The 25,735-nt window shown below is 34.1% G+C and overlaps 4 protein-coding genes and 2 long non-coding RNA genes across 6 annotated transcripts; 1 reads left to right on the forward strand and 5 right to left on the reverse strand.

Moving 5' to 3' along the window:
* Nucleotides 1-1,521: 1,521 nt before the first annotated feature.
* On the reverse strand, nucleotides 1,522-3,751 carry LOC143591127 (uncharacterized). Its single transcript, XM_077071430.1, has 3 exons — nucleotides 3,421-3,751; nucleotides 2,430-2,753; nucleotides 1,522-1,829 (listed from the first exon to the last, which is right to left on the reverse strand). The coding sequence occupies exons 1-3, from the start codon at nucleotides 3,749-3,751 to the stop codon at nucleotides 1,522-1,524; spliced, it is 963 nt and encodes a 320-aa protein (XP_076927545.1).
* An 8,662-nt stretch (nucleotides 3,752-12,413) lies between these two features.
* LOC143591133 (uncharacterized) lies at nucleotides 12,414-13,139 on the reverse strand. The gene is made up of 3 exons (XR_013145608.1): nucleotides 12,998-13,139; nucleotides 12,744-12,807; nucleotides 12,414-12,654 (listed from the first exon to the last, which is right to left on the reverse strand). It is a non-coding gene; the product is annotated as an uncharacterized LOC143591133 (long non-coding RNA).
* Nucleotides 13,140-13,518: 379 nt separating this feature from the next.
* On the reverse strand, nucleotides 13,519-14,959 carry LOC143591132 (uncharacterized). The gene is made up of 4 exons (XR_013145607.1): nucleotides 14,890-14,959; nucleotides 13,842-13,916; nucleotides 13,686-13,748; nucleotides 13,519-13,588 (listed from the first exon to the last, which is right to left on the reverse strand). It is a non-coding gene; the product is annotated as an uncharacterized LOC143591132 (long non-coding RNA).
* A 1,558-nt stretch (nucleotides 14,960-16,517) lies between these two features.
* On the forward strand, nucleotides 16,518-17,518 carry LOC143591125 (casparian strip membrane protein 1-like). The gene is made up of 3 exons (XM_077071428.1): nucleotides 16,518-16,873; nucleotides 17,013-17,136; nucleotides 17,288-17,518. Exons 1-3 carry the CDS (start codon nucleotides 16,527-16,529, stop codon nucleotides 17,516-17,518), a joined length of 702 nt encoding a protein of 233 aa, XP_076927543.1. The 5' UTR covers nucleotides 16,518-16,526.
* On the reverse strand, nucleotides 17,296-19,054 carry LOC143591126 (photosynthetic NDH subunit of lumenal location 2, chloroplastic-like). The gene is made up of 2 exons (XM_077071429.1): nucleotides 18,575-19,054; nucleotides 17,296-17,773 (listed from the first exon to the last, which is right to left on the reverse strand). The coding sequence occupies exons 1-2, from the start codon at nucleotides 19,034-19,036 to the stop codon at nucleotides 17,675-17,677; spliced, it is 561 nt and encodes a 186-aa protein (XP_076927544.1). The 5' UTR covers nucleotides 19,037-19,054; the 3' UTR covers nucleotides 17,296-17,674.
* A 3,671-nt stretch (nucleotides 19,055-22,725) lies between these two features.
* Nucleotides 22,726-23,842, reverse strand: LOC143591124 (NAC domain-containing protein 2-like). Its single transcript, XM_077071427.1, has 3 exons — nucleotides 23,582-23,842; nucleotides 23,223-23,503; nucleotides 22,726-23,136 (listed from the first exon to the last, which is right to left on the reverse strand). The coding sequence occupies exons 1-3, from the start codon at nucleotides 23,745-23,747 to the stop codon at nucleotides 22,759-22,761; spliced, it is 825 nt and encodes a 274-aa protein (XP_076927542.1). The 5' UTR covers nucleotides 23,748-23,842; the 3' UTR covers nucleotides 22,726-22,758.
* Between the last annotated feature and the right edge of the window lie 1,893 nt (nucleotides 23,843-25,735).

Genomic DNA, 25,735 nt, shown 5'->3' on the forward strand with positions numbered 1-25,735 from the left:
TAGTGGTAGTGATAGTGGTAGAGAAAAGCGAGTATTGTGGTGATACAATTAATTAATTTATTTACTAACACGGTCCATTTAACATATGATTCATATGTTTGTTGATAAGATCGTTAAGGAGAACTCAAAGCTCGGTTTCTTTAATCGTCCTTGATAACGGTTGATTTTGTTACGGTTCGTTAAAAAGAAACCATTATAAAGGTGTTTACTAGCTAACCACATTGATGATGCATGCCAAATTGGGGCCAGTCTCATCTAAGTATGGTATGTAACTTATTTCTGTTATGTTCCCACAGAAACATATGTTTGATGATGACAATGTTGTTAGCAGCTTGTTACATGCATGCCCACGCCCATGTGAATAACATGAACAATCACACCTGCGAAGATTCTGCTGAAAGGATTTTTGGCCGTTACTCCTCTTTGATAATATTTACATAATACAATAATGCATACTTTACAATAATACTAAATAATATTGATGTTGTCTATGGTAAATTCAGATTTTTTTGAGATATCAGGTATACCTGTATTTTGATACGATACCCAATATACGCTAGATTATAATATTTATAAATACGAAGTATAAATTTATTATAATATAAGTAACTTGGTATATATTGCATAATTGTAAAAATATGCGATAATCGATGTAGATAGCAGGGTAGAGGTTTGGATTATGAGTTTATGAGTTTATTGTTAGAGATGCTCTAATCGATATTTATCATACTTATTGGTACCAAATATTTTAGTACACTTCTAGCATTTCTTTTTTATAATTCCAAATTTATAACAAATTCAAAAATACTATTTATTATAAAGATTATATAGTATAATAATATATTTTAGACAAGTATCACCTAATACCATACATGTCTCAAACATGTGAGATTTTTTAAAAGCATATTGGAAATAAATAATCTCATATTTTGTGTATTACCGATTATAATCTCACATTTAAAAATCACTACCAGCGTCTAGTCTGTCAACTATTTTTGTCTCAGTGACCTCCGTTAAAAATCACTTAGTGTCATTAAGGTTTTTTATTCCGAGTTTCAAACAGTTGTTTTAAGGCTTTTAATTGGCAAAAGAATACGAGTCAACCGATATAAAAGTTATCTCAAAACGATGATTCAGATGGATTGATTTTTGTTTAATGAAAATTTAAACACCCGAATTGATAAACTGTTTTCTCGTTTCGATTACCGTTTGCGCTAAGTTTTAAAATCAGACGACTCATATTCTTCTTCCGATTAAAAAACGCCAAGACATCGGTATGAAACTCGGAAAAAAAACATAACAACGTTAAGCATTATTTAACAGAGGTCCATTGAGACAAAAACTAGCTGGACCGTTGGTAGTAACTTTTAAAGATTAAAATTATTATGACTAATACACAAAATATCATATAAAAAGAGAGTGATTAATCAATAAATTGACAGCTTAATTTGCATTAACTAAACAAGGCTAATAAAAAAAACAACAAAAGGAAAAAAAAATTTCTTTACTAAATATGAATTTTCAAGTGGCTCCAACTCCAAGGAAGTCTATAAGTGGTGGTGAAATGTCAATATTAGCCTCAGAAAACTGCTGGCTCTGTGAAACTTGTGGTGCTGGTGATACTGAAGGGGTAGTACTAACATTATGTACACCTGAGCTGCTGCTTCTGTTGTAAACATGATCATGGAAATACTGAGGATTCATCATCATTGGTATTGCATGCTGTTCATGTTGATGATGATCATAGAAGTTGGAACCATTCATCCATGATGTGTTCTTGCTACTAAAGAGGTCCATCATATTCTTAATCTGAGTATTATTCTTGCCACCTGAAATAGTAAGATCAAAGATGTATCTCATCAAAGAGGGTACGCTATAGTACTAGCATGGGTCCATGTACTTTCAAACTTTAATAGTTTGTAGCATCATACATTGATAAATTATAACCATATGTCAATTTAGTCTTTTCATCCTTTTAAAGTGTGTACTCATATGAGTGAGTGTATAGTGAAAGTTAGGAAGAAAACACCTGACTTGACACGTAAATAATTAAATAAAGATAAAAGTGCCACAATCCTATTTAATTATTACTTTACGAGATTTTTAATAATCATATTCTGTCATGCGTCAAAAAACCGTTGGGTGGTAATCTTTTTAAAATTCGTCAGACAACGGGATTACAGGATTATTTAGGCGTCAGATAATTATTTTGGCTTTAGATGAGAGACATTTTTGCCAAGATTTATTTTGGTTGCTGGTGAGATTTTTTTGAACAACTAGCGGAATCTGGCTGTTTAAAATTCCGTTGAGTCGTGATAAAAAGGGGATCAAGTCGACGAGTTTAAACATTTGGTCAAATGGGCATTTTTTTCAACAGTGACCAGTCAAATGGACATTTTGGTCATTATAAAAAAAAAAGAAAAACTGACCTGAGACGAGCCCAAATGGTGATGGTGGTGGTGGTGGTGGTGGCGGTGTGTCTGATCTTGAACCAGTTTGGATTTGAGTTTGACCTAGCATTCTTCTTTTCCTATGAGCATTTGATTGCTCTCTATATTTTCTTGCCATGATTACATGCCAATGATTCTTGACAGCATTATCAGTTCTACCAGGAAAGAGTCTTGCAATCAAAGCCCATTTGTTGCCATACATTCTGTGAGCAGTCATTAGTCTTTCTTCTTCTTCGTCACTAAAAGCCTTTCTGTTAATTCTTGGATCTAGTTGGTTAAACCATCTCAGTCTGCAACTCTTCCCTAAAGTTTAAAAAACAAAACTGATGAGAAGATATTAATTCTAGCATAAATCAGTTACTGATGTAACTTCAATTGACGTAACTTTAATTTTTATTTAAAGGGATGGTGACCAAAATGTCCGTTTGACTAGTCAAATTAATAAATATAAAATGTCCATTTATCCGACGTCTTCCCAAAATGTCCAAATTAATATAATTCTGTTAACCAGATTCTACCATTTGTTCTAAAACTGACGAGATTATTTTGGTTAACTTTAAACATTGAGATGCTATTTTGGCTTCCGACGAGATTATTTTGAGCAATTGACAGAATTTAATTGGTTAAAAATCTTGTACTAAAAAGTCACTTGTTGGACGATTTTTAACATTGATCATTTTAAGAAAGGTTCATTAAATGAACATTTTCTTGATGTTCGACTATTCAAATGACAAGTTTAGATCCTATATTTAAATTCAAATATTTAATTACTTAAGTGTTACGGGAGCAATAGCCTAAATATAAGAAAGTCGTCCTCCTTATAAAATAAATAAATAATTTTAAGTGTCATTTGAAGTTTTGAAAATTAATTAGGCAGTAGATGCTATAAATTTAGAAACTTATAGCTAGGCCAATCATTTAGTTTTATAAAAAGACACATACAAACAACATATATGGCCAAATGAAGTACCAGATCTCCCTTCAAGTTTCTCAGCAATAAGGTTCCAGTTTTGGGGACCATAAAGAGCCACAAGCTCTTTAAGTTTAGCATCTTCAGCTGGTCTCCAATGGCCTCTTGCACATGTCTTTGTTTGTCTTATAATATTCATTCTGCCACCGAGGTTAAGATCAAGTTCTTCTGGTTCTTCTTCATCCTCTTCATCTTCATGGTTGGTAAATATCCTAACTGGGAAATGATCTAGTGAAGAAGAAGATGATGATGATGGATGGATGAAATGGTTGGTTATATTAGTGTTGTGAGCGTTGAGAGAGAGTGAACGAAAAGAGTCTGAAAAAACCATAGTCAATAGTTTAGGTTCTTGGTTGTTGTGTTTAATAATTTGGTATATAAATTAGCAGATACCTTGATGTGTATATGTGTATGTGTGTGTGTGTGTGTGTGTGTGATAGAGAGAGAGAGAGAGAGAGAGAGAGAGACGTACGTGCGGTCACTGCTACAAAAACGTCATATCCTGGTTAAAGAAATCTTGAAATAGAGAGAGATTGTGTGTGTATGTGTGTGACTGTGTGAGTGTGTATGTGTGTGTGTAGAGAGAGAGAGTAGATTTGGAGCAACAAACAGAAACAGGAAAAGCATTCTTAACAGAAGTCTCAATAATCTCTGAACACACTCGTGGGGTGGGTTCAAAGATAAGAGATCATGCGAGTGAAAATTTTCGTGTAAAAAGATAAAGGTATTTAACCCACGCAGTGGGTTCGTTTAGGGCTCCACAAAGAGCCAAAGACTGCCCGGCCCCTCGTTTTCGTCCTTGTTTTGTCGGGGTTCGTTGTATTTACAACGTTCGTTTTGCATGGTGGTCAAGCGAGGCACTCGTTTTGCTGCGCTTCCCTCTCACCACTACTACGTGTGGTCTAAAAGCCTTCTAGATTTTTGAGTTTATCATTTAGGTTGTGAGTTGTTTTAATTTCTTGGAAGTTTGGTTTTACTTGAATATAAGCCATTATGAAATCAAATATGGTAGGATAATTATGAGATCACGTGTTTGACGACCGTTTTTGTTTGGTTTATGCTTTTAACACTTGTTGGATCCAAACTTCCAAAGACGACCTAGTGATAGGTCGTATCAGAGCGATTCAATAGTCGGATAAGATCAGTTATTCGAATGTTCTTTAAAGATGTATAAACAATGGTGATGGGAGAATAGCATGTTGGTTGGTTTGACGAGTGATGTGCGAAGACAGCGAATGTATAATAATAATATTATATTATTATTATTATTATTTGGCAAAGTATTGGGGACGCTTTTCTACACTGTTAGAAATAACTTAATTGGCCTCATGCATTGCCAAAAGATTCTTGTTTTTGTTTTCCCTTTGAACTTTCCTAATATACTTATAGTAAAGTTAAGTGTATGATCCTTAATTGTATCTAGTTCATTGGTTACTTATAATTAAAAAAAAATGTTTAACCAAATTAATCCTTAACTTAACTATACATATTTAACCAAATTAGTGTATTGGACCATAGAAAAAGAAAAAACAAACCCTGAGGGTTCAAATAATCAAATCCATACGTTTTAAAGTTTAAGGATCAAATACAAAGTTTTGATTAAACCATAAAAACCAACTGTGTAATTTACTCGAAACAAAATCTGGTAAATCACAGCTTGTGCTGGGTCGAGCAAGTGATCTACAATAGCTTGTGGTGCAAAATCAATTGAAGTAAGGTTCGAACTTAAGATCTCTTCTAGAGAGAAATCATTCGCTTACCATGCATCACCTCTAAGGGCTAGTTATTTTAAATTATATGCCGTCATAGAACGATTACTAGTTAAATGAAATTGTTTCAAACCCGATGATTACAGGCTCAAGTCCACCTCAGGGACCTTAAGTGTTATAGGCTTCCTTGTGAGGATATGGTAGAGTTTATTTGGAACAGGTCTCACGTGTCTCATTCTCTTTCTCCCACGTCGGACCAAGCAACTCTTTAGGCTTTCGCAGAAGGTCTTGTAATATTATTAGGGATGATAGCATAATATTTTGTTTGGCAAATTGGAAATAAATAATCTCACCTTTTGTGTATTTGCCGATAATAATCCTACCTTTAAAAATCATTACCAACGGTCCAACATTTCAACTATGGTCATCCGTTAAAAAACACTTGACGCCGTTATATATTTTTTTTCCAAGTTTCAAACTGATGTTTTAGGGTTTTTGATCGTAAGGAGACGAGGCAACTATGTAAAACTTAACTCGAAACGATGATTCAAATGGATTGATTTTTGTTAATTGGAAATTCAAACACTCGAATTGAAACACGGTTTCGTCGTTTGGATCACCGTTTCGAGATAAGTTGTATTTATTTTCAATTTGCCTATATTTTTTTTTCTTCACAATTTTAATCCTTAACCTGAAATTTCTTTTCGGATGTTGTATTGGACGTGACAATATGTTGGTTCAATTCACAGAAAGATATATAACTCCAATGCATGGTAGCTAGCCTAGGTAGCTAGGTCTATTGATATTCTACAAAAACTTGGACAATATCATATGGCACAGTACAATCAAAACCTGCACAGTCACGAGGGGTGGAGAGTGAGTGAAAGAAAGATTGATTGATGAGTGTAATCTATCCGAGCACACGAGCTGATGGATCTTGTAGCTTCAAATATGCCATAAATGGATACTTAATTTAATAACACAAATAAAAGGCGTTCAATGTTTTTACCACCAGTATTGTTAGGCCATCCTACAAGCCTACTAATCCAGTCAAATACGTAAACCACTTATCAGAATATAAACATTTAATTAGAAAAATATTTGACTTGCTTGCTCTCAATTAATCAAGCAATACTCGAAGATCGAGAATATACCGTTTGAAGAAGCGGTGGGTCAATTGAAAGCGTTAGTGATTATCGTCAACAAGGTTGTGAATGGCGTGGATGGGTTAACCGTGATGGTAGAGGCCTAAGTTGGGGAAGAGGAAGGGATAGTGAGAGTCATCCTAGCTAGTTCAAGCAATGACCGATGAGAATCGGTGGAAGGACGAGACAAGTCGAGAGTTCAGTGTTATCGATGTAGAGAGTATGCTCGTTTTGGATATGAAAGCACGAGCCGAAACCAAAAGATAAAGAGGCGAATTTGGCTGGTGAAGAGTTGGATCTGGGATTATGTTAAGGACTAACGAGTCGGTTTCAAGATTAAAGAGGAATGTTGAACGCTAATCTTGAAACAAGTTACAAGAAAGTTGAAGGGGTTAAGTGTAAGTTTAATTTAATTAATTGGTATTTCAAATGTAGAGTTATTTAGTTTGATGCAATTAGTAGAGATAATTACATAGTGTTAGCATTAGATTACAACTGAGAGAAGTATTTAAATAGGATTACTATAGTTTTACTGATATAAATAGAGGGTGTAGGAATTACCGTCATAGGATATTGAAATTTGATCATTAAAATTATATAAATAATCGTTCCGTACTTTATTTATCTACAAAAATGATGCACTAGACATGTTTAAACATACTAACACGTGATTGGATATACGGTATTAATGAACACCCTAGTATAGTTATTTATACTTTAATTTTAGCAACCAAAAATTGTCAAATAATATTTAACTAGTAATTTACCTGCGCGTTGCGCGGTAAAATCGGTCAGTAAAACCCAGTGTTGCAGTGGGTAATCAATGCGAATCCAGTCAATGGTAGCTACGTCTGTTACGGTACTGGAAGTAAAACAAAACAGAAACAAAAAAATAAAAACAAAAATTGAGGTTGGCAAATGGGGTGGCGTCGGTTGGTCCCGGACGACGGCGGCGAGCCAAAGCAAATTTAGTCAATATTAGCTACGTTTGTTATGGTACTGGAACTTAATTAAAATGAAAACAAAAAATAAAAATAAAAATTGAGGTGAGCCAATGGGGTGACTTCGGCCGGTCCCAGAAGCTGAGGCAGTGGCTCTACGACACTCATATAACATATTATAATTTTATTTTGTTAATATATTTAAACCAATGTTTATTCGGTCAGTAAAGCCCGATCATTGCAACGGTGCGTCGACTCGTATTCGGGTGTTCCGGTGGTGAGTCGGTAAAACTGGGGCGCTGGTAAAATCCGGGCCTTTCGGTGGAGGGTCAATGTGAATTTTTTCGATTTCGTTTACATTTATTACGGTACTGGAACTAAAATTTAGTTCAGTAAAACCCGGGCGTGGGTAAACCCGAGCGTTGTCGGTACTAGACGTTGCGTGGCGAGTTGGTAAAACCCGAGTATTGTCAGCTCTGGCGTTATGGCGGTGAGTCGACACAACTTCGGTAATACAAAAAACAAAACGTTCGTTACGAATCTAGAATAAAAGGTGAGTCGGTAAAACCCGAGTACTGTCACTCCCGGGCGTTGTAGCGGTGAGTCGACACAAATTCGGTAATACAAAAAACAAAACGTTTGTCATGAATCTAGGAAAAAAAACAAAAAGAAATAGACTTTAGCCAGCAAAATAAGAAAAGTAAAAAAGAAAATTGGACCATTAAGATGGTGTCATTTGGCCTAATCAGGGCATTGGGGCACCAACTGTCTACTTTACTAGTAGATATATAATTCCCATGTGTAATATTGACACACACCTGATGTTATGGTTCGGCTTTTCTTGTGTTTGTTATGAGTTAGTACGAAGATGTTAACAACACATAGAACTATGCAGACCTACAATCATCCTTATCGATCTTCGAATCTTTCAAAAGATACAAACCCACCTCGGGGTGAAATGAGCCGAGCTGTTTAAGGTTGGAACAATAAAAAGCTTGAAACTAGCCGAGTGTTTTCGAGCCCGAGTATCAAGTAAAGCTTGTTTAATTACCAAGCCCAAGCTCAAGTATTGTATGGGAAACTTGTTTATGCTCGTTGAGCCTTGAGTATTTTTATGTTTTACCAATTATGAATTTTTATGTATTACTTTTATACTGCATAGTTGACCTCGAGTCGAGCTTTGGCTCGTTTAAGGTGATACAGGCTCGAGCCGAGCTTACATTCATTTAAGGTTTTCTCAAAATATATACTAATAATTATTATATAACTTAAAAAATAATAAAAGAGTCAATCACAAGCTTAAAAAAGCAATTGATGAGCCGAGCTCGAACTATAGAAAAAAACTCGAAACAAGCCAAGCTCAAACTCAATCTCTCGTAAGTAAAAACGAGCCCAGTCGAGCTCGGGCCCACCCTGTTATATACAGTCAAAAATGTACAATTGAAGCAGGCCTGATAAGTGAATTAGGGTGCATAAATACAAGAAACGTAGAGGGGTAGTTATGTAATTACAGATGGGGGTGGGAAGAAGTTATGTGCATGTGCATGTGCATGTGCATGTGCATGTGCATGTGCATGTGTTGACTAGTGAATGCTGAGTGGTTGACTAGTGTTTGTCAGTATCTGTTGAAGATGATTTAATTTAATATTTAGGTTACGTGTGTAGTGAAAAAGAGAAAGGACAATCTTACATTGGTCCAGTGATTGGTGGAGAAAGTGTTTGTGTTACATTTGTGTTTGGTTATTCAGATTTGGACAATTTGTGAACTGTCTAGTGTGCACGTGTGTGTGCACACACACCTCACCTTGTTATCAAACTAAAAGGCTACCAACTTTGATAAAAAGATTAAAAAGATAAGGAATATTCTCAAAATAGGAGAGATTCTTAAAATACGTCTATTTTTTTTTAATTCTATAAATGTCCATTCAAAACTGTCAGCGGGTATTAAAGTTTTGAGCCAAATCTATCTTTACTGATGAGTTTTGAACAAAATCAGTCTTCAAACAACTTTTAAACCAAACTTGTCAGATTAGATAACTTTTAGACAAAATACATCAGCTCCGACAGCTTTTGAGAAAAATCCACCCTTTTTGAAATCTGTGTTTTTGAAATCTGACAAATTTGATTTTTTTATTTCTTTATTATTTTATTATTATAATTGATTTTACTCATAATAAGTTTTTCTTTTATTACTTTTAAAGTATAAAGTTTTATAAAATTTAAATATACCATTGAGACGGACTTATTTTTATCTACGTGCTGATATATTTTTTATTTAAAACCGAGTCTGGTTAGGTTTTAATTGTTTCCACACAAATTTGACCTAACTCGTTTTTTAGTAAAATTCGTGTCGACACATAGATAAAAATAAGCTCATCTCAACGGTGTATTCAAAAATTCTTAAAATGATATATTTTAAAAGTTATAAAAGAAAAATAAAATATAAATGAAATTAATTATACTAATATAATATTAAAACAAAACTTAAACAAATTTGGGTGCAAACAACTAGGACAGCGGATTTTACAACCAATTCTAACTTGGAAGGCGGATTTTACAACCGAATCTAACTTGGAAGTCAGATTTTGTGCAAGCTTGGATTGGGTTGTTAGATTTTTGACAAGTGGCATATTACTAGTGGTTGTTAAAATCTGTCGGCTCGATTACAAATGTGTCACCTTAGATGAATTTTGCAAAAATATTTAAGAAACATTCAAATAAAATGAGCCATATGAGGTTTTTCTCTCCTAAAAGTGGTTATTTTGAGAATTTTCCCAAAGATACATATTTAAAAATACTATTTGGTATCCTGGCCACGAAAACTGTGAATTTTCCGACCAGGGTTCGGCGGATTATACATTCGAATCTTGCTTCTTTTTAGTAGAATCGGTTTTACTATGCAAAAGAAGGTTGCTTCACAATATGTTGCCCGTTTCCTTGCCAATTAATTTATTGTAATCGTTTGAGTTTAATTAGCAATGAAATCCGATTTTAATTTGTCAAGAAAATGTAATACTATAATTAGGGTTTCTAATTATTCATAAATAATGTAATACTATAGTTTCTACAATATATTATACATAGTGTTCATATAACTCTATTTCAATGATGAAGCTATATAGTGTACGCAAGCTGTTGAGTGCCAGTATGGGTGTTAATAACAGTTATTATAATTAATAGCAATTCATCATGTGGTCAAAGATTTGGTTGTTGTAGTCAGGTGGTGCGAGTGTAGGCAATGGACCATTGATTTGGTGGTTGTTATAATTAATATATACATTTAATGTGTTCAAGATTGCATAGGTAATTTGTTTGAGGTGATCTAATGGCAAAAGGTCGTTGCTAGCTGGCTCAATCTAGTCATAAGGAATCCTTAAGCATCTTCAAGTTGTCTCCAGTTTCGGAGGATATCCACCTGCCTGAAGGCCCACTGGTCGTCGCTAGCTGGCCTAAAGTGTTGTTTGTGAGAATCGAACATGGGTCTACATTAAAAAACCCGGGCTTCGTACCACTATACAACATTGGAAAATGGCAAGGACAAAATTGAAGAGAATATTTATGTTATTTATGTCTGTTAAAGAATTGTTTGATTAATTTTTGGGTATCTTGCAAAAATGTTGAGATAATTATTTGGTATGAAAAAAAGATTATAGTAACTATTTTACTATTTTTATTATATTTTAGTTGAATTTAAGTGAGTTGCTTTGCTTGAAAATTTCTTCACCTTATTTATTCTATTTTTGGTTACATGCCTCGCTTGAAATTTGTTTTGTAACCCCCAAAACAGAACTTGCGTGATAAATAATAAAACAAAATGTTGGACGTGATACAATAACAAGTTTTCTATTATTAAAAAAAAATTGATATAGAAATTAGTTGGAAAAAAAACATCATGTTTGGTTGTTAAACTTAAATGGCATGTTTGTGCTTGAAAATTATCCTTTATCTTATAAGTAGAAGGTTGCTTAAGAAAAGAGAAGGCGTGAGAAGTATATATTCAAGTACTGTAAGACCTTATATTGTTTTCTAGTAAAAAAAATTGGTGTTGTAAGAAAAATCAGTATTGATGATTGACGTGATCCTGTTTCAGGAAGGCTTGCTCAATATTAAGAGTAGTTTCAAACGTTGTTAAAAGAACTTGATCCAAAGGACCTGATAACTTGAGAGTGGTGGTGATTGATTGGGAGGGTATTAACTATTAAGGCCTCCTTGGCATGGGCCACGGCAATCCAAGTAGATCCTTTTTGCACCCCAAGGCCCAAACATAAAGTAGTCCAAAACTTCTAATGGTCCTACTCCTACCACCACCGGCCCAGTAAACTAAACTGTCTTTGTGAGTAGAGATGTAAAAAAAACCAGTCACTGCAATCCGAACCCGAACTGGTTTGATAAAAAAACCAGCGTCAACCAAGCTGCGTCCCAAACCGACCCAGCCCGCCGGTTCTGTCACCAATTCCCCACTTCCCCTTATGACCTACCAAACCGGTTTTAAAACCAGACCGCTTGGGAAAAAACTGGTTTTAAACGAAACTGAATCGATTTGGACCTATTCGATCTTTCATGCTCCTAAACCGGTTTCCAAACCGAACTGGTTCGGTTTGACAAGAAAAACCGGTTTTGTACACTTCTATTTGTGAGTTTTGACATAGATTGAGAAAATAAATCACACAATTTAGTATCATGATCACCCTTTATTGTAATATAGCCCACACAAAATATCTAAATGGATGCAAGTCCATGAAGTATTGTGAGTAGAGGTGTTTGTAAATGGAAGACATGGCGAAACAGAAGAGTCAGGTCAGGTTGGGCCAGTTTAATAAAAGGTTATTTCAATTCGGGTTGGAACTGGTGTGGGTCAGAACAAGCTGTATCATGATCATTCACAGACAGAATAGTGGTTTGCCCATCACTTCGTTCAGTGTTCTTTTTGACCTGGTTTGTTGAAGCATCTTACTTAAATATTAGTAACTTGTCTCGGCCCATTCGGGCCCACTTGTCACGGCATTCTGGTTGTGTCCGGCTTGACCCATTCTTGAGTGTAGACTTACCCAAGAGAGCCTGAAAGTGAAAAAAAAAAAAGAAAGAAAACCCCAAACTCGCCCGTTAATGATGGCGTGGGACGTGGGTTGTGACGGCCAGGACTAGCAAATAGCTAAAATCAATCATCTTCCAAATACAAAAAATGCGCTTAAAAACGCTTGTAACACACGGTAAACAACTAGTTTATTATCGCCCAATGCTAAAACTCTCAAAGATACAACAATATGGTTTATGGTAATCACCAACAAGATCAGCTGCTCCCAAAGATACAACAATATAGTTTATGCTTTATAGTAATGCTATGCATCATAATATCAATCCTTAAAATAGCTAATCAATCACACCTGGCGGTTTCTTGATCTTTATCGTCATTATCCATGTCAGCGTTACCACCATCTACTGCCACGAAACAACAACATACACCAAAAAAATTCAAAACTTTGCTTCAAAAACTAAAACTTGTTTGTTTCAAAAGTCGATAATGATACCTTCCCCTTCACCAGCGGGAGCATAAGCCGAGCGCCTTGAACGCGATTGTTGTTGTGGTGTTGGCTGGTTAAACAAAATGCAAATTTCATAAGAAACAAATTCATTCCATTTATGTTTCAAAATGATTATTTTCAAGTAAAGTAATATTAACAATCATATAATCATTCATTAACATATATGTGGAAGTTATGTATTTATAATTATATACATACATAACTTCCACATATACGTTAATGACGAAAGTATCAAATACCTGTAATTTGGGACGGAGTGCTTCTAACGGTCCTTTGCTCTTCTGTCCTTGTTGATGCACAAATAATAAGTTATTAGTAACCAATCTGTAACCGAAAAAACCCAAAAAAGATCAAAGCAAAATAACCAAACCCAAACAAAAACTGGCAGTTTGGTTTTATGCTTTCGTAAAACCGAACTTTTGGTCCGGTTTCGGTTTTGCATGTGATAACCACTTAACCGAATTCATGGTTAATTTTTAATCTTAAATTTGAACTTTTAAGTAATTTATAAAAAATTAATATATAGTGTTACCCAAATATTAACTAACAAAAGGTTTCAAGCCCAAGTTCATAATTTTGGGCCTTTTATTCCTAAAAAATTCAAGCCCAAAAGATAAAACCGAAGTGAACCCATACAGAAAACTGAAAATACCGAAATCGAACGGTTTTCAAAAACTCGTTTTTTGGTTCAGTTACGTTCAAAACTGACCAAAACCGACCAGTGCACACCCCTAACAAGTTCTCACGTGGATTACAAAAAAAAAAAGGGTTCGACTAGTTACCTTCCCAAGTGCCCAATCAGCAGAATCAAAGAAAGCCCGATCATGGTCCTATACAAGATTAGCCAAGAAAGATGTCAAAATCTAAATTTTATTAGTCGTCTTGCTTCCCGACGACAAGAAAACTAATAAAACCCTTTTTTTTTACCTTTGAGATTAACGGGTTTTTCTTTGGTAACAACCCACCATACTTTTTCTTGATCACAGCTTCCTACACAACACATCAAGAACATATAACATTGTTTGTTTGTTTTTTCTAAATGTGAATAATTATAACATAATGTTTTTGAGTATGTAAATATACCTCTTGCTCCTTTGAGGGCATGGAGTTGACTTCATTAGTTTCAGCCATTTGGTGCTTGGTATGTTTGACTGAAACCTATGACCAACATAAACATTTAACATCAATTAATCCAAAAAAAATTAAAACATGAAAGAACCCTTGATTCCATTTTTATAAACGCTTAGGCTCGAGCTCGGCTCGTTTATCTTATGGAGAACACGAGTTCGAGTTGTTCCGAGCTCTATTTTTAAAACTTGAGCTCGGCTTGTAAGTAGTTTTTCAAGCTCAAGTTCAGCTGGGCCTTGGCTCGTTTATTATTTATTAATTAATATTAATAATTTTATATATATTTCTTTTTATAACTAGGTATATAGCATAATATATATTATTTAGTTATTGTTATCATAATTTCATATAAAATAATAATTATTAAATAAATATGTATTAAATATAATAGATAAAAACTACATCAATAATGGGGTCGTTTAGGCTCGCGAGCCGGCTTCAGCTTGATAACTGAAGCTTTGGCTCATTTATTAATTAAACAAGCTAATTTTTAGGCTCGAGCTAGGGCTCAAGCTCATTTAAGCTCAAGCTCGATTCGAGCTTTTTACGAGCTGATATCGAGTAGCTCGCTAGCAGCCTGACTCGCTTACAAGTTACATCCCAATAAATGAGCGCGGGTTCCATGCCACGTGTACAGAACCAAGATCCATTGGGTTCCATGCCACGTGTACAGAACCAAGATCCATACCATTACCAGATCCCCAATGCCAATATCTAAGGTTTTTATTTTTAATCTTTATCTACCCATAATCTTTTATAACAATAAAAGCAAGATCTAGATATAACCCACAAGTTTATGCATACATTAAAGTCAAATAATTTCATAAATTCAAACACCCACAAAAAATAATCACCCTAAAATTATGAAGTTTGAATCTTTAAGTGAATTAAGTCAAATTAATTCAAGAAATGAAGAACCCACATCATTAATTGCAGGAAATGCTCAATCAATTCAATAAAGCTTGAAAAATAAAGGAGTTGACTTTATGGTTTCACTTCTTACCTGAATCGATGAACTTGAGGGAAATTGGCAAATTGAAATCAAGATTTGTTTTCTTTGTTTGATGGTTTATAATATGAAAAAATAATAATAAATAAATTTACTTAATTGATTGATTAAACACGGTCTTGTCAATGGTCAAATATCAATCAAGAATATTATTGTTTAGCCCATTATCGAAGTGGGCACATAGCCCATAACATGTTTTGAATAATGCGAGATCGGGTATTCGGGTCGCAATCAAATATCCGGTTTTATCTTAAGGGAAGTTACTGGTTCGAGTCTCGTCTGTGAGAAAATGTTTTGTGCAGGTCAGAGGTGTTACTGCACTAATAATAAATTTCGGGTTGCAGGCACTGTTTGTGATTGCATATGCGAGTGGTCTTTCGTTAATGGGTATACCGGGTGATCGGGCTTTGTTTGTCGTTAAAAAAAGATCACAATCAAATGCTAGCGAGGCTATTTGATTTGATAGATTACAATCATGAGGTTTGTGAGAGGTGTGTTTTGAAAAATTGACTAATCAGCATTTGATTATATTTTATTTAAAACGTAATTACGTAACACTTTACAATATTTATATACACCATGTGTAAGGGTACTCAAGACACCACTTGGCTACTGTATCGGTTTTATAGACTTGTTTGGTAACACCGGCACAATTGGCTCTGTTTGTGAAATCTGCAAGCAAATTCAGGTTAGTGAAACCGAAGTAGTGGACTCGGTTAGTCAATGATTGTTCAGTAACACCACCCCTAGTACAATCAGTTAGTTGTAAGACCAAAGGTGAATGATTACATCCAATTTCAATATATATATGTATAACTATAACAACACCTTAGGAAAAAAAAGGTGGGGTGGGGTGGGGTGGGGTGGGTGGGGGGTGGGAATCTCTAGTTTTCAAGGGTCAAATGGGCATTACCATAATATTTTATGTCAAATGGGTGGAGTTTCTAGTTTTCAAGGTCAAAATAATTGTTTTTATTTTTCCATAAAGTAGTCATAAAAGGGTTTAAAAACCGGTTTTTTACTCGAACCGGATTGGGTTAAAAAATGGTACAACCGGTTGAATAATTTACCTTATAATTTCTTATAAATACAACTTTTTTTCTAAAAATAACCTAAAAGTAAATGATTTTATAACAAAAAATAATCCAAAAGTTAATCCATATTAAAAAAATAATATAAAAGCACTCAATTTTATAAAAAGAGTGATAAAGTTTACACGTTTGAATATTAATTGTTAGGTTAAAAGTAATTTTGATAAAATATGGGCCGCAAATATTAAAAATTTCTTGGACATAAAAACCGGTTTGCCGGTAAAAACCGGTATTTTAGAAAAAACCGCCGGTACGATGGTTTAGCAAACCGGCCAAAAATACCGGCTCAAAATACCGGCCTGCTGTGTGAAATCCGGTTTAACCGGTTCAACCGGCCGGTTTGAACCGGTTTTTAAAACACTTTAGAGTGGTTCTTGAAAATCCAGCAAAAAGTTCAAGAAATGGATAATTTGATGGAGTAGGAAGTTAGTGCTCAAAGTTGAGCAGGTTATGGTATTACATATATTGACCAAAGCCAAAAAGGCCTCATAAGACAACTAATAAACCCGTGTTTTATAAACCCTATATACCAACTCAACTATGTTTATGTGCTATATAATCTCACACTTCCCCTCACATTTTCTCAAACTATTTCAATACCATCTTACAGCATTTCCTACTTATTGCTTAGGCTTTTTGACAGTTAAAAGGAGCGGAAAACCAAAAATGATGAAGGCCAGACGATTGGAAGAGGGTGATGCATCCAAGATCCCAGTGCCAGTCGGTTCAAACAAAGGGATTTCAGTGGCGGACCTTATATTGCGCCTTGTTGGCATCGCGGGTACTTTAGGTGCCGCTATTGCCATGGGAACTAATGAACAAACACTACCTTTCTTCACCCGGTTTGTAAGTTTCAAAGCAGAATACGACGATTTCAGGTCTTTCAGGTAAGTTTTACCACATAACCTCGTGCATATATTTTGTCTAATAGTTTTTATATTTGTTTATTATTTATGGCATCAAGTATTACATAAAAATCTAGAAAAATGTGTTTAAAATATGGATTTTAAAGCAATTTTTTTTCAGGTTGTTTGTGATTGTGAACGCAATAGTATGTGCGTATTTCTTTCTCACAATCCCGTTATCCATTGTTCATATTATGAGGAGTGTGGCAAGAGGAACCAGAATACTCTTGATTATCCTCGACACGGTAATTAGACATTAATATTTAATACAGATTCGTTGTATCCCTGCAAGATCTAGATTATGTTCTAGACATGCAGGGATACAATAAAATATGATTTTATTGGAGTTTTTCTAAATAAAAATTAATAAGTTTTAAACATTTCTCTTTTTTAAAGATCATGCTAGCTCTTTTAACCGCGGGGGCATCCACAGCTGCATCAATAGTGTATCTAGCACACAACGGTAACAGTTCAACAAACTGGTTACCTGTGTGCCAACAATACGGGGACTTTTGTCAAGGTGCATCCGGTTCACTCATTGGGTCATTCGGAGCTATCGTGGTGCTTATACTAGTAATCTTGCTTGGTGCCATCGCGTTATCAAGACTATCAAAACACAGGCTTTGATTTACTATCAAATCGTTGGGTGTATGTGGGTTCAATTGCGTGTGATTCCGCCTTGTGTGTTCTTGAACCTTGATTGATATTGTGTGAATTATTGGCATGAAATGTAATGAAAAAGTTTAAAGACATGTATGTGACAATTTAATTTTATACAATTTGCTAAGCTAGTACAGCCACAAGATCATCAATAGATTTCAATGTCTTCTCATAGTATAGGTAAGATTCGTACACCTTTGGAGTTCGAACATAGTAATCAAACTGCAAAAGGAATATGACACCTCGTTATAAAATAAAATTATTGAAGCAGAAAAAGTATCAGATGCGTCTATCTATACATAATAGTAACCTAAGCATTCAGTTCGGTCAAACTAACCTACATATTCACTAATAGCTTAAACGAAATAGAAAACATAACTAACATATAAATTTCGGTCAATATAACTAATATTTTAAACCTAATTTATTGAAAATCTTTAAAGATGATTTTTCTTTAGGAGTTTTATCTTCGGTCGTTTTGCGTAATCCGGCATATCCTTATACGTGGTAGGGATATTTGTTATTCGGTTTGAAATCGATAAAACCGAAGAAAATTAAATCAAACCGAAATAAATTAAAACCGAACTGAATTACAATATCTGAATCCGGTTCAACCTGAATACCAACATAACCCGAATAAAGTTAATGGTTATTTAACTTATTTTTGTTCATTTTCATCAATCCAATTATAAATTTTTGATTTACCAACCCAATTTAATAGCAATTAATAATGTTACAAAATATATACAGAAGAAGAAAAAAAATCAGTCTATTCGGTCGAAGCCAAAAAGTGAATTGAATTCAAATTCGATTATCTGGTTCAGTTTGAACTTATTGAATTCCGTTCAGTTACGACCGAATAAAAACTCAAACAAAATAGACCGAAAATCAGACCAGACCAATCCAAACCGAACAACACCCTACATTTGTAAACTATTATTTTTATTTAAAGATGCTTTAATTATAATTAACTAATTCAAAGAATATAAAAGAACAAGAAATTAATGAAGCAAGTGAAGATACCTCAGCCATGTTATCAACCAACTCATTAGCAACTTTAACATACGAACTCTTCATGGTTTCGGGTACAATCGACATCGCATTCTTCAAATCCTGCGAAAGATAAGCTGCCTTTAACCTTATATAAAATAACACGTACCTCCATGACATTGTCTCCAACATGTTCCTAATACTATGCAACCCTTCCCTAGTTTGCTTGATTCGTGCCACCGCGTCTTCTGGAGACAACCCTGGCTCGAAATACCGCTCTTTAATGAACGACCGTGTGCCCCAGTTTTCGGCTAATGCAACATGTGAATTATTAAGAGTGTTTAATCCTAGTAAAGAAATGGAGGTGGCAATGATCAACCTACGGGTTTCTTGACCGGGTAATGTGGCTCGTATAGGTGGAATATGGTGGCGGTGATGGCGGGTGGTGGTGGTTATGGGGTGGAAGAGGGTGGTGGGATTGGTAATATTGGTCATGGTTGTTTAAGGATATGGTGGGAGTTGATGTATGAGGTTAACATTTGTGAAATTTGTTGATGAGGTTTTTCGGGCAGGTTTTTAGTTGCTGCCCGTGATCCAACATGGACCTTAGGTTTTTGATGATGTGGAATTTGTTATCTTTAGTTTGTTTTGTAGTGACTAATGGACCTTGAAGTTTAGAGTACACGATGTCGTGTCATGGTTGTATTATAATGTTTTCATTTCAAATGTTCCATCCAAAAGTTTAAATAATAAATTGCTTAACTTTGATTAAATCAAGACTTTAACATGAAAAGCTTTAACATATTATAAGTTTGGCCAACAAAGTTTATACTTTTACACATCTAGATTTTTCACCTTTTAACTTTGGATACTAACACTTTTAGATTTTTAAATTTGACAACACAGCTTTTATACATCAAAAATTTTATACTTTAAATTTGGTCATAAAATTTTTACAGTTTTAACTTTTGCGCATCTAGATTTCAGGGCCGGCTTCGAAAAAGCAAAAAGAACTTTTGGGTTGAAGGCGAAAATTTTTTCGGGCCTTAAGTAAAAGAAGTATTTTGTTGGGTTTAAACAATTTAATTTTGATATGTGCTTACTTGGTTATAATTTAGGTTTGTGTAAAAAACTTTTGTATAAAAATAGGATTAAACATGTCTTAAATGAGACTAGAACCTTAACATTTTGGTTCTTTGGTTTAATAAAAATGCATATAATTTTTTTTTAAATCGGGCTTAGCGTGGTGCCGGGCCTGTGACCGTCGACCACCCAACCCCCCTTAGGACCGGCCCTGCTAGATTTTTCACCTTAACTTTAGATACAAAATTTTTAGATTTTCAACTTTGGAAGCAAAACTTTTAAACATCAAAGTTCTTGTACTTTCAACTTTGTCAACAAAGTTTTTAGAACTTTATTGTAATTAACCAAACCAATATCCACCGAGTTCCCATTCCGTCCTCGTCGTAACACATGAGCTTAAGGGTTTTAGGGAAAGTAATCAGTGACGGCGTTAGAGTTCATTCACGAATCAAGTTTGAGTTAGCACAATGCACGAGTAGGGCTGTAACTGAACCGAACGTTCAGCAAACAGTTCTTGAACTATTTGACTGGAAGTTCGTTTACGTTCGCTCGTTTAATAAATCAACGAACACGAACAAGAAATTTTGTTCGCTTAGTTAAATGAACAAACATGAACAGAGGTTGCGTTCGTTTGTTTGTGTTCGAAACTTTCAGTAATGTGTTGATTTATGATTTACGCTTGTTTGTTTCTCTTCAGTAGTTAAAGGTTTGTTTTATATTTCTTGTAATATTTTATTCTAATAGCTAACCTAACATTTAAATTTTATAATTTATTGCTTATGTTCAATTCGCTTCAAATAGGCAACCATCTTCACAATTGGTCAAATTGAGTACTCTTAAGCTTTCTTGATTTTATTCGGCTTGTTAAGTGTTAATCTATTGAACCACAAATCAGATCGGTGGCATAAGATTTTCAATCTTTTTTTTTACTTTTACCTGCTAATTAGTTCATATTTGTTGATTTGTGTAATACTTTAGTCCTTCATATTTATTTCATACTCTATAAATTATACTACATATAAAAGGAACCTATAGCTATAGGAAAAAGAATTGTGGTCTAATAAGTGGTTGTCATGTGCTAGCTACTAAGTTTCTTTCTTTTTTTTATTATTTTCTAAATTTATTTTAGAATTTATTGACTTGAAACTAGATAAAGTAACAAAAATAGAAGCAGGTGTGGTGGTTTTGTTGTGTTGTTCCAAGTTGTAGGTCCTGAGTTTGAGCCTCTTGGAGGCGTCTTTTTTTTTGGTAGTGTTTTAGTATTTGTTGATTTGAAAGTAATAAAAGTAACAAAAAAGAAAGCTGTTATTGTGGTGTTGTTTTGTTGTTGCAACTTGCAAGTCCCGAGTTCAAACCTTCTTGAAGCCATTTTTTTTTTGTTTTTTAAATAGAAATAGATTTTTGTATTTATAGATTTCATACTTAATCAAACAATGAAAAAGTAAGGTGGTGTGGTTATTTAAAATACGTTAGTTTGAGGAATTATTTTTTTAGTTTAGTTTTGATACCGTAAAGAACGTTACTGATACCAACCGAATTCACGTCAACTTACGGAAACGACGCCCAGGTATAACCAACACAGAACTGCCCAATGTGCCATGGCACAACGCGACGGGTAACAACCTTTTTTTGATATATTGTAAGTTAACACTAAAATTAGTTTTATATTTTGTTTTAACTAGTGAAAACACTTTCCTAATAATTGGAGGTGATGGGACCCGGGTGTCCTGGGTTCGATCCTTGATGCCAACTGGATTTTCTCAGAGCATAAAAACTTGTCGTGTCTTCGGGCGGGGTGAGCCAACTGGGTTTTACCAGGAACGCCAAGCCACTTGGATGCCAGCGTGGGCCCCGATAATGTCAACAGGCCTGAGGGGTGATGGGACCGTATTACGGTCGCGATACCACTTAACTGAGAAAGTCGCTGTTGAAAAAAAAAAATAATTGGAGGTGATGTAAAGTCATTCCAAACAAGAGTTAATCCGAATTAAAAGTTAACGCTTAAACCAATACTTTATTTTAATTGGTCCACACCTACCATACCAATTCACCAATTAATTCCATTTTAAGCTTTCCATTTTTGTCTAATTCAAATCAAAACAAACACGATACATGCAACGTATGGTTGAAAGTGGTCTTTGATATTTTTATACCTATCCACATTAATATCACAAGTATCTGGAGCCTCCTTTAGATAGTGTATTATACGTGTGTATTCTGTACGATAAGATGATAAGACTGGTCAAATTATAATAAGTAAAGCACATTTTTGATTTGAGTTTGTTATTGTAATAAGAGATGTGTTCTATGATTGTACATTAACGAATACGAGTTTTTATATGTTTTATGATTTACAATAAAAGTAATATTCAGGGTTCTCTATTAGGTTAGTTATTTTAAATGAGTTAGGGTTTATTCTAAATGGCTCAATAAAGGGCATATGTTAAATACTACAAAATTGAATATGTATTGAAATTGTGTCAAGACTTAATTAAGATGCAAAGCATAAGTCAGATGGTTGTCGGAAATACTTGATCACCGATTCATCGCTACGAAGGCACAACGCCTCGGCTAGAGTTCATATGGGCTTTGGGCTTGGTTTGGCCTGGTGTTATGTCGGTTGTGCAATCTTAAGTTAAAAAAGAAAAAGAAGATGTACTTTTACGGCTATTATATAAGCAACTTAACAACTTTTCATAACTATAAAGATATTTCAAAATAAATATTCATTAAAAGGTATCTTAAATTTATTCGTGAGCAATAACATAACCCCATCATATAGATCAAATGAACCATATTATGATCATTATTTATATACTTCAATTATTTATGTTACAATCATGTTATAACCATTGTTTATATACTTATTAGTTTTTTCAACTATATTGTAATCATTATTTACATACTTGATAGTTTTGCTTCATCAGTATTACCAAACCATATTTTATTAGGCCCAAACTATCATACATTACAACACTAATAATTGGAAACTAAAGAATTAAACCATTTGAAGTTTAACAACTATTGATGATGGCAAAATGAGCCCCCACCCCAGCACACACCATTTTAATATGCATCAAAGTGATCAAACTGACTAACATTTTCTTCTATATATGTCAATTCCATTAACAGAATCATTGGAAGTGAAGCATTGGATTATAAAAACTTGTTTGGTTCAAGTAAGCATTAGGATTTTCGTCTTCAAACTTGACGACATGAGGCTCCAAGAATCTTGTTTCATGGAACAAAGTTGACGATTGTGGCACTGTGGATCCGATATTTTTGTCATAGTCCGTGTTGCGTTCGCCTAGAATATGAGAGATTGAGCCTAAAGTTTCTAACTCCCATAAATGAGCAAGTGAAAATGTCCTTGGAATTTTCTTTTGCTGTATCTCCACGGCATTGTGATCATCACTAGGGGTGTCTTGAGTACTTATATGTTCTTCTCTTTGTTCCAAAGGTTTTTCGGTACTTTTTTTCTTGTAAATTCGACATAAGACCCAATCATCCAACTGAAAGCACATGTATGGTTAGGTAAGTCTTATGTTCAACTAATTAATTCACCAAAAATGAAAAGTATATAAAAAAGTGTGTATACCCTCATGGATCCAGTTTTCTTAATGGGTTGTGATCTTGAATCGTTTAATCGATATTCATGCATGATCCAATCAGTCTTAGTACCCTTTGGTGGCCTACCTTTGTAGAACACCAAGGATTTCTTTACACCAACGTACTTTGATCCGCTATAGATAGTTTTATCTGTCCCTGTGGCCTTCCAATAGCCTGAAACAGCCGCCCTGTTTGGGCGAGCCCCATTAGGGTACTTTCTGTCACGTGGAGTAAAGAAATACCATTCTTTTTCTTCGGATTTTGTTTTCTCTACATGTCACAATTTAAAACTATTAACATAATCGTTTTCACAACAAGTTATACTATAACTTTGTTTAAATTACTAACCAGGCAACTCCCAAGGATCAAACTTGTAAATATCAACCTCCGGGATTATAGAAACCGGACAAGGTTTAGACGACGCTTTGTTCCTTAAGTAGAACATGATTAGCTCCTCATCAGTCGGGTGAAACCGAAAGCCTGGAGGGAGCTTAGAGTTATCATTTCTCACCATAATCAAAAGTTATGAAAAGGGTGCTGGAAAAATTTGTTATGAGAATAGAATAGAAGATAAGTGTGTGCCTTTGAAATGTTTGCAAAGCGAGGTGACGAGAATTTATTTGTGTAAGTTTTTGTCCATTTGTGAAATAGAGATTGCTTCATTCTTCATTTTGATTGGTTTTGACTTTTGACTTTTTATATACATACCAATAGATAGGTTACACACACAACACACAAGTATTATTTTAATATGAATCAGCCATTCCCATATGGGAATATTTCCTTTTATTTTTTCTTATTTGTGGTGCTTTAACAAACTACTTTTGTATGGGCATACTCAATTAGAAGTCTAAATTAAGATATCCATTTGTTGAAATAATTACCAGCATAAATATTTGTTTTCAATAGAGTTAAGAGGTAAGGATAAATAGTTTTCATGAGAATATGATTTAAGCTCTTGTTGACACTTACAGGACACCGTCAATTATTAAAATAACTGTATACTCTTCTTTTATTGACATAAAAAGCAAATATTTCAAGCGTTATGACATAACCTGGTTGAACCAACTAGAGGTGCTAAAATGTTGTTAGTTCATCATTTGATTTTGTGCTGAATGTTGGATCATTTGTTGGTGTTAAGCTTTGTAGAAGTGTTTGTAACCTGTTTGAGTTTTAATTAAAAAATTTGAGAGAAAGAAAATGGAAGTAATTTTAGTTACTTTAAGAAACAATATTGTCTAATTATTTTTTAGAGTTTTTTTTAATGGCTCATAAGCTATATTTATTAAATCCACTTAATACTTCATTGCAGAGACCAAACTCTCATCTCTTAGTAGATGATGCACAAATAACGTCAGGCTAAAGCCTTTGGTAGAGTTATTTAATAATTAAAATAAAAAATGAAAAATCTTAAGATAGTGATTAAATAATATTATCTTATGGGTTATGATTTGATTATTAAGATTTCTATGTTGAATAAGTGAATGCATACTTTAAGTGGTTGGTTACAATGTAGACTTTTATAGTCTATCAAGATCATGCCCATCTACCATATTCTAGTATTAGTAATATATATTATATAGAATTTAACACACAGATAAAAGGTTATTTTTCTATGCTAAGTATAGGAAGTAGAATTTGGATATTTTTAAACTGTTAAAAAGTGATAAAATAATTGAAAATTTCAAAGCCTTAAGCTCAATGGCGAAGTTTGGACTAAGACATCGGAAGGCCGGACTCAAAATGTATACAAAAATTCACAAATGATTGGGGGGGGCTCAAATTTTCGGCCGAAAACGCCTAAATTTACACTACGCATAAAAAATTTTGGACGAAAACGGATAAATTTACACCACTACGCGAAAAAACCGGGGGGAGGGGGTGGACCCCCGGCCCTAACTAAGCTTCGTCATTGCTTAAGCTATTGACGTAGGGTTTGTTGATGCACTGTTAAAAAATTAGTGTATAAATTAGTTGTAACGGTGTCTGTAACAAACAAGGTTGTGTTAAAGTGGTTCACATCTATAACGCATGAATAAACTATGTGATTATAATGATATGATCAAACCATTGAAATATATATACGTACTCTCACCTAAACTGCATATGCCAATATGTCGTATTTTAATATTTGTTTACGTTTGCATGAAAAATCACATGTAACTATAATAGCTAGAAATTTATAACATATATATGAATTCAGATAGATGCTTAAATGATAACCAATATAAACTCAAAAATTAAAAAAATATGACCTCTCTCTTTAATTTTATAACTAGCGATTATATAATAAACTTAAAAATTATGAAAATATGGAATCTCTCTTTAATTTTATAACTAGTGATTATATTGTGACATGTTTAATGTTTGAAGAACGCATATGCTCACTTTGTATTGAATCATTTGGGTTTATTGGTCCCTCTCTCGCATCGTTTCCAGAAAAAACTCAATGATTAAGGAAATACTAGCATGAGTTAGGTCACTCCTCTGATTATGAGTGTA

The sequence above is a fragment of the Bidens hawaiensis genome, unplaced genomic scaffold, assembly GCF_021521415.1.
Source record: "Bidens hawaiensis isolate Kalapana, Puna unplaced genomic scaffold, B.hawaiensis_p1.1 tig00039279_1, whole genome shotgun sequence".
Lineage (NCBI taxonomy): Eukaryota > Viridiplantae > Streptophyta > Magnoliopsida > Asterales > Asteraceae > Bidens > Bidens hawaiensis.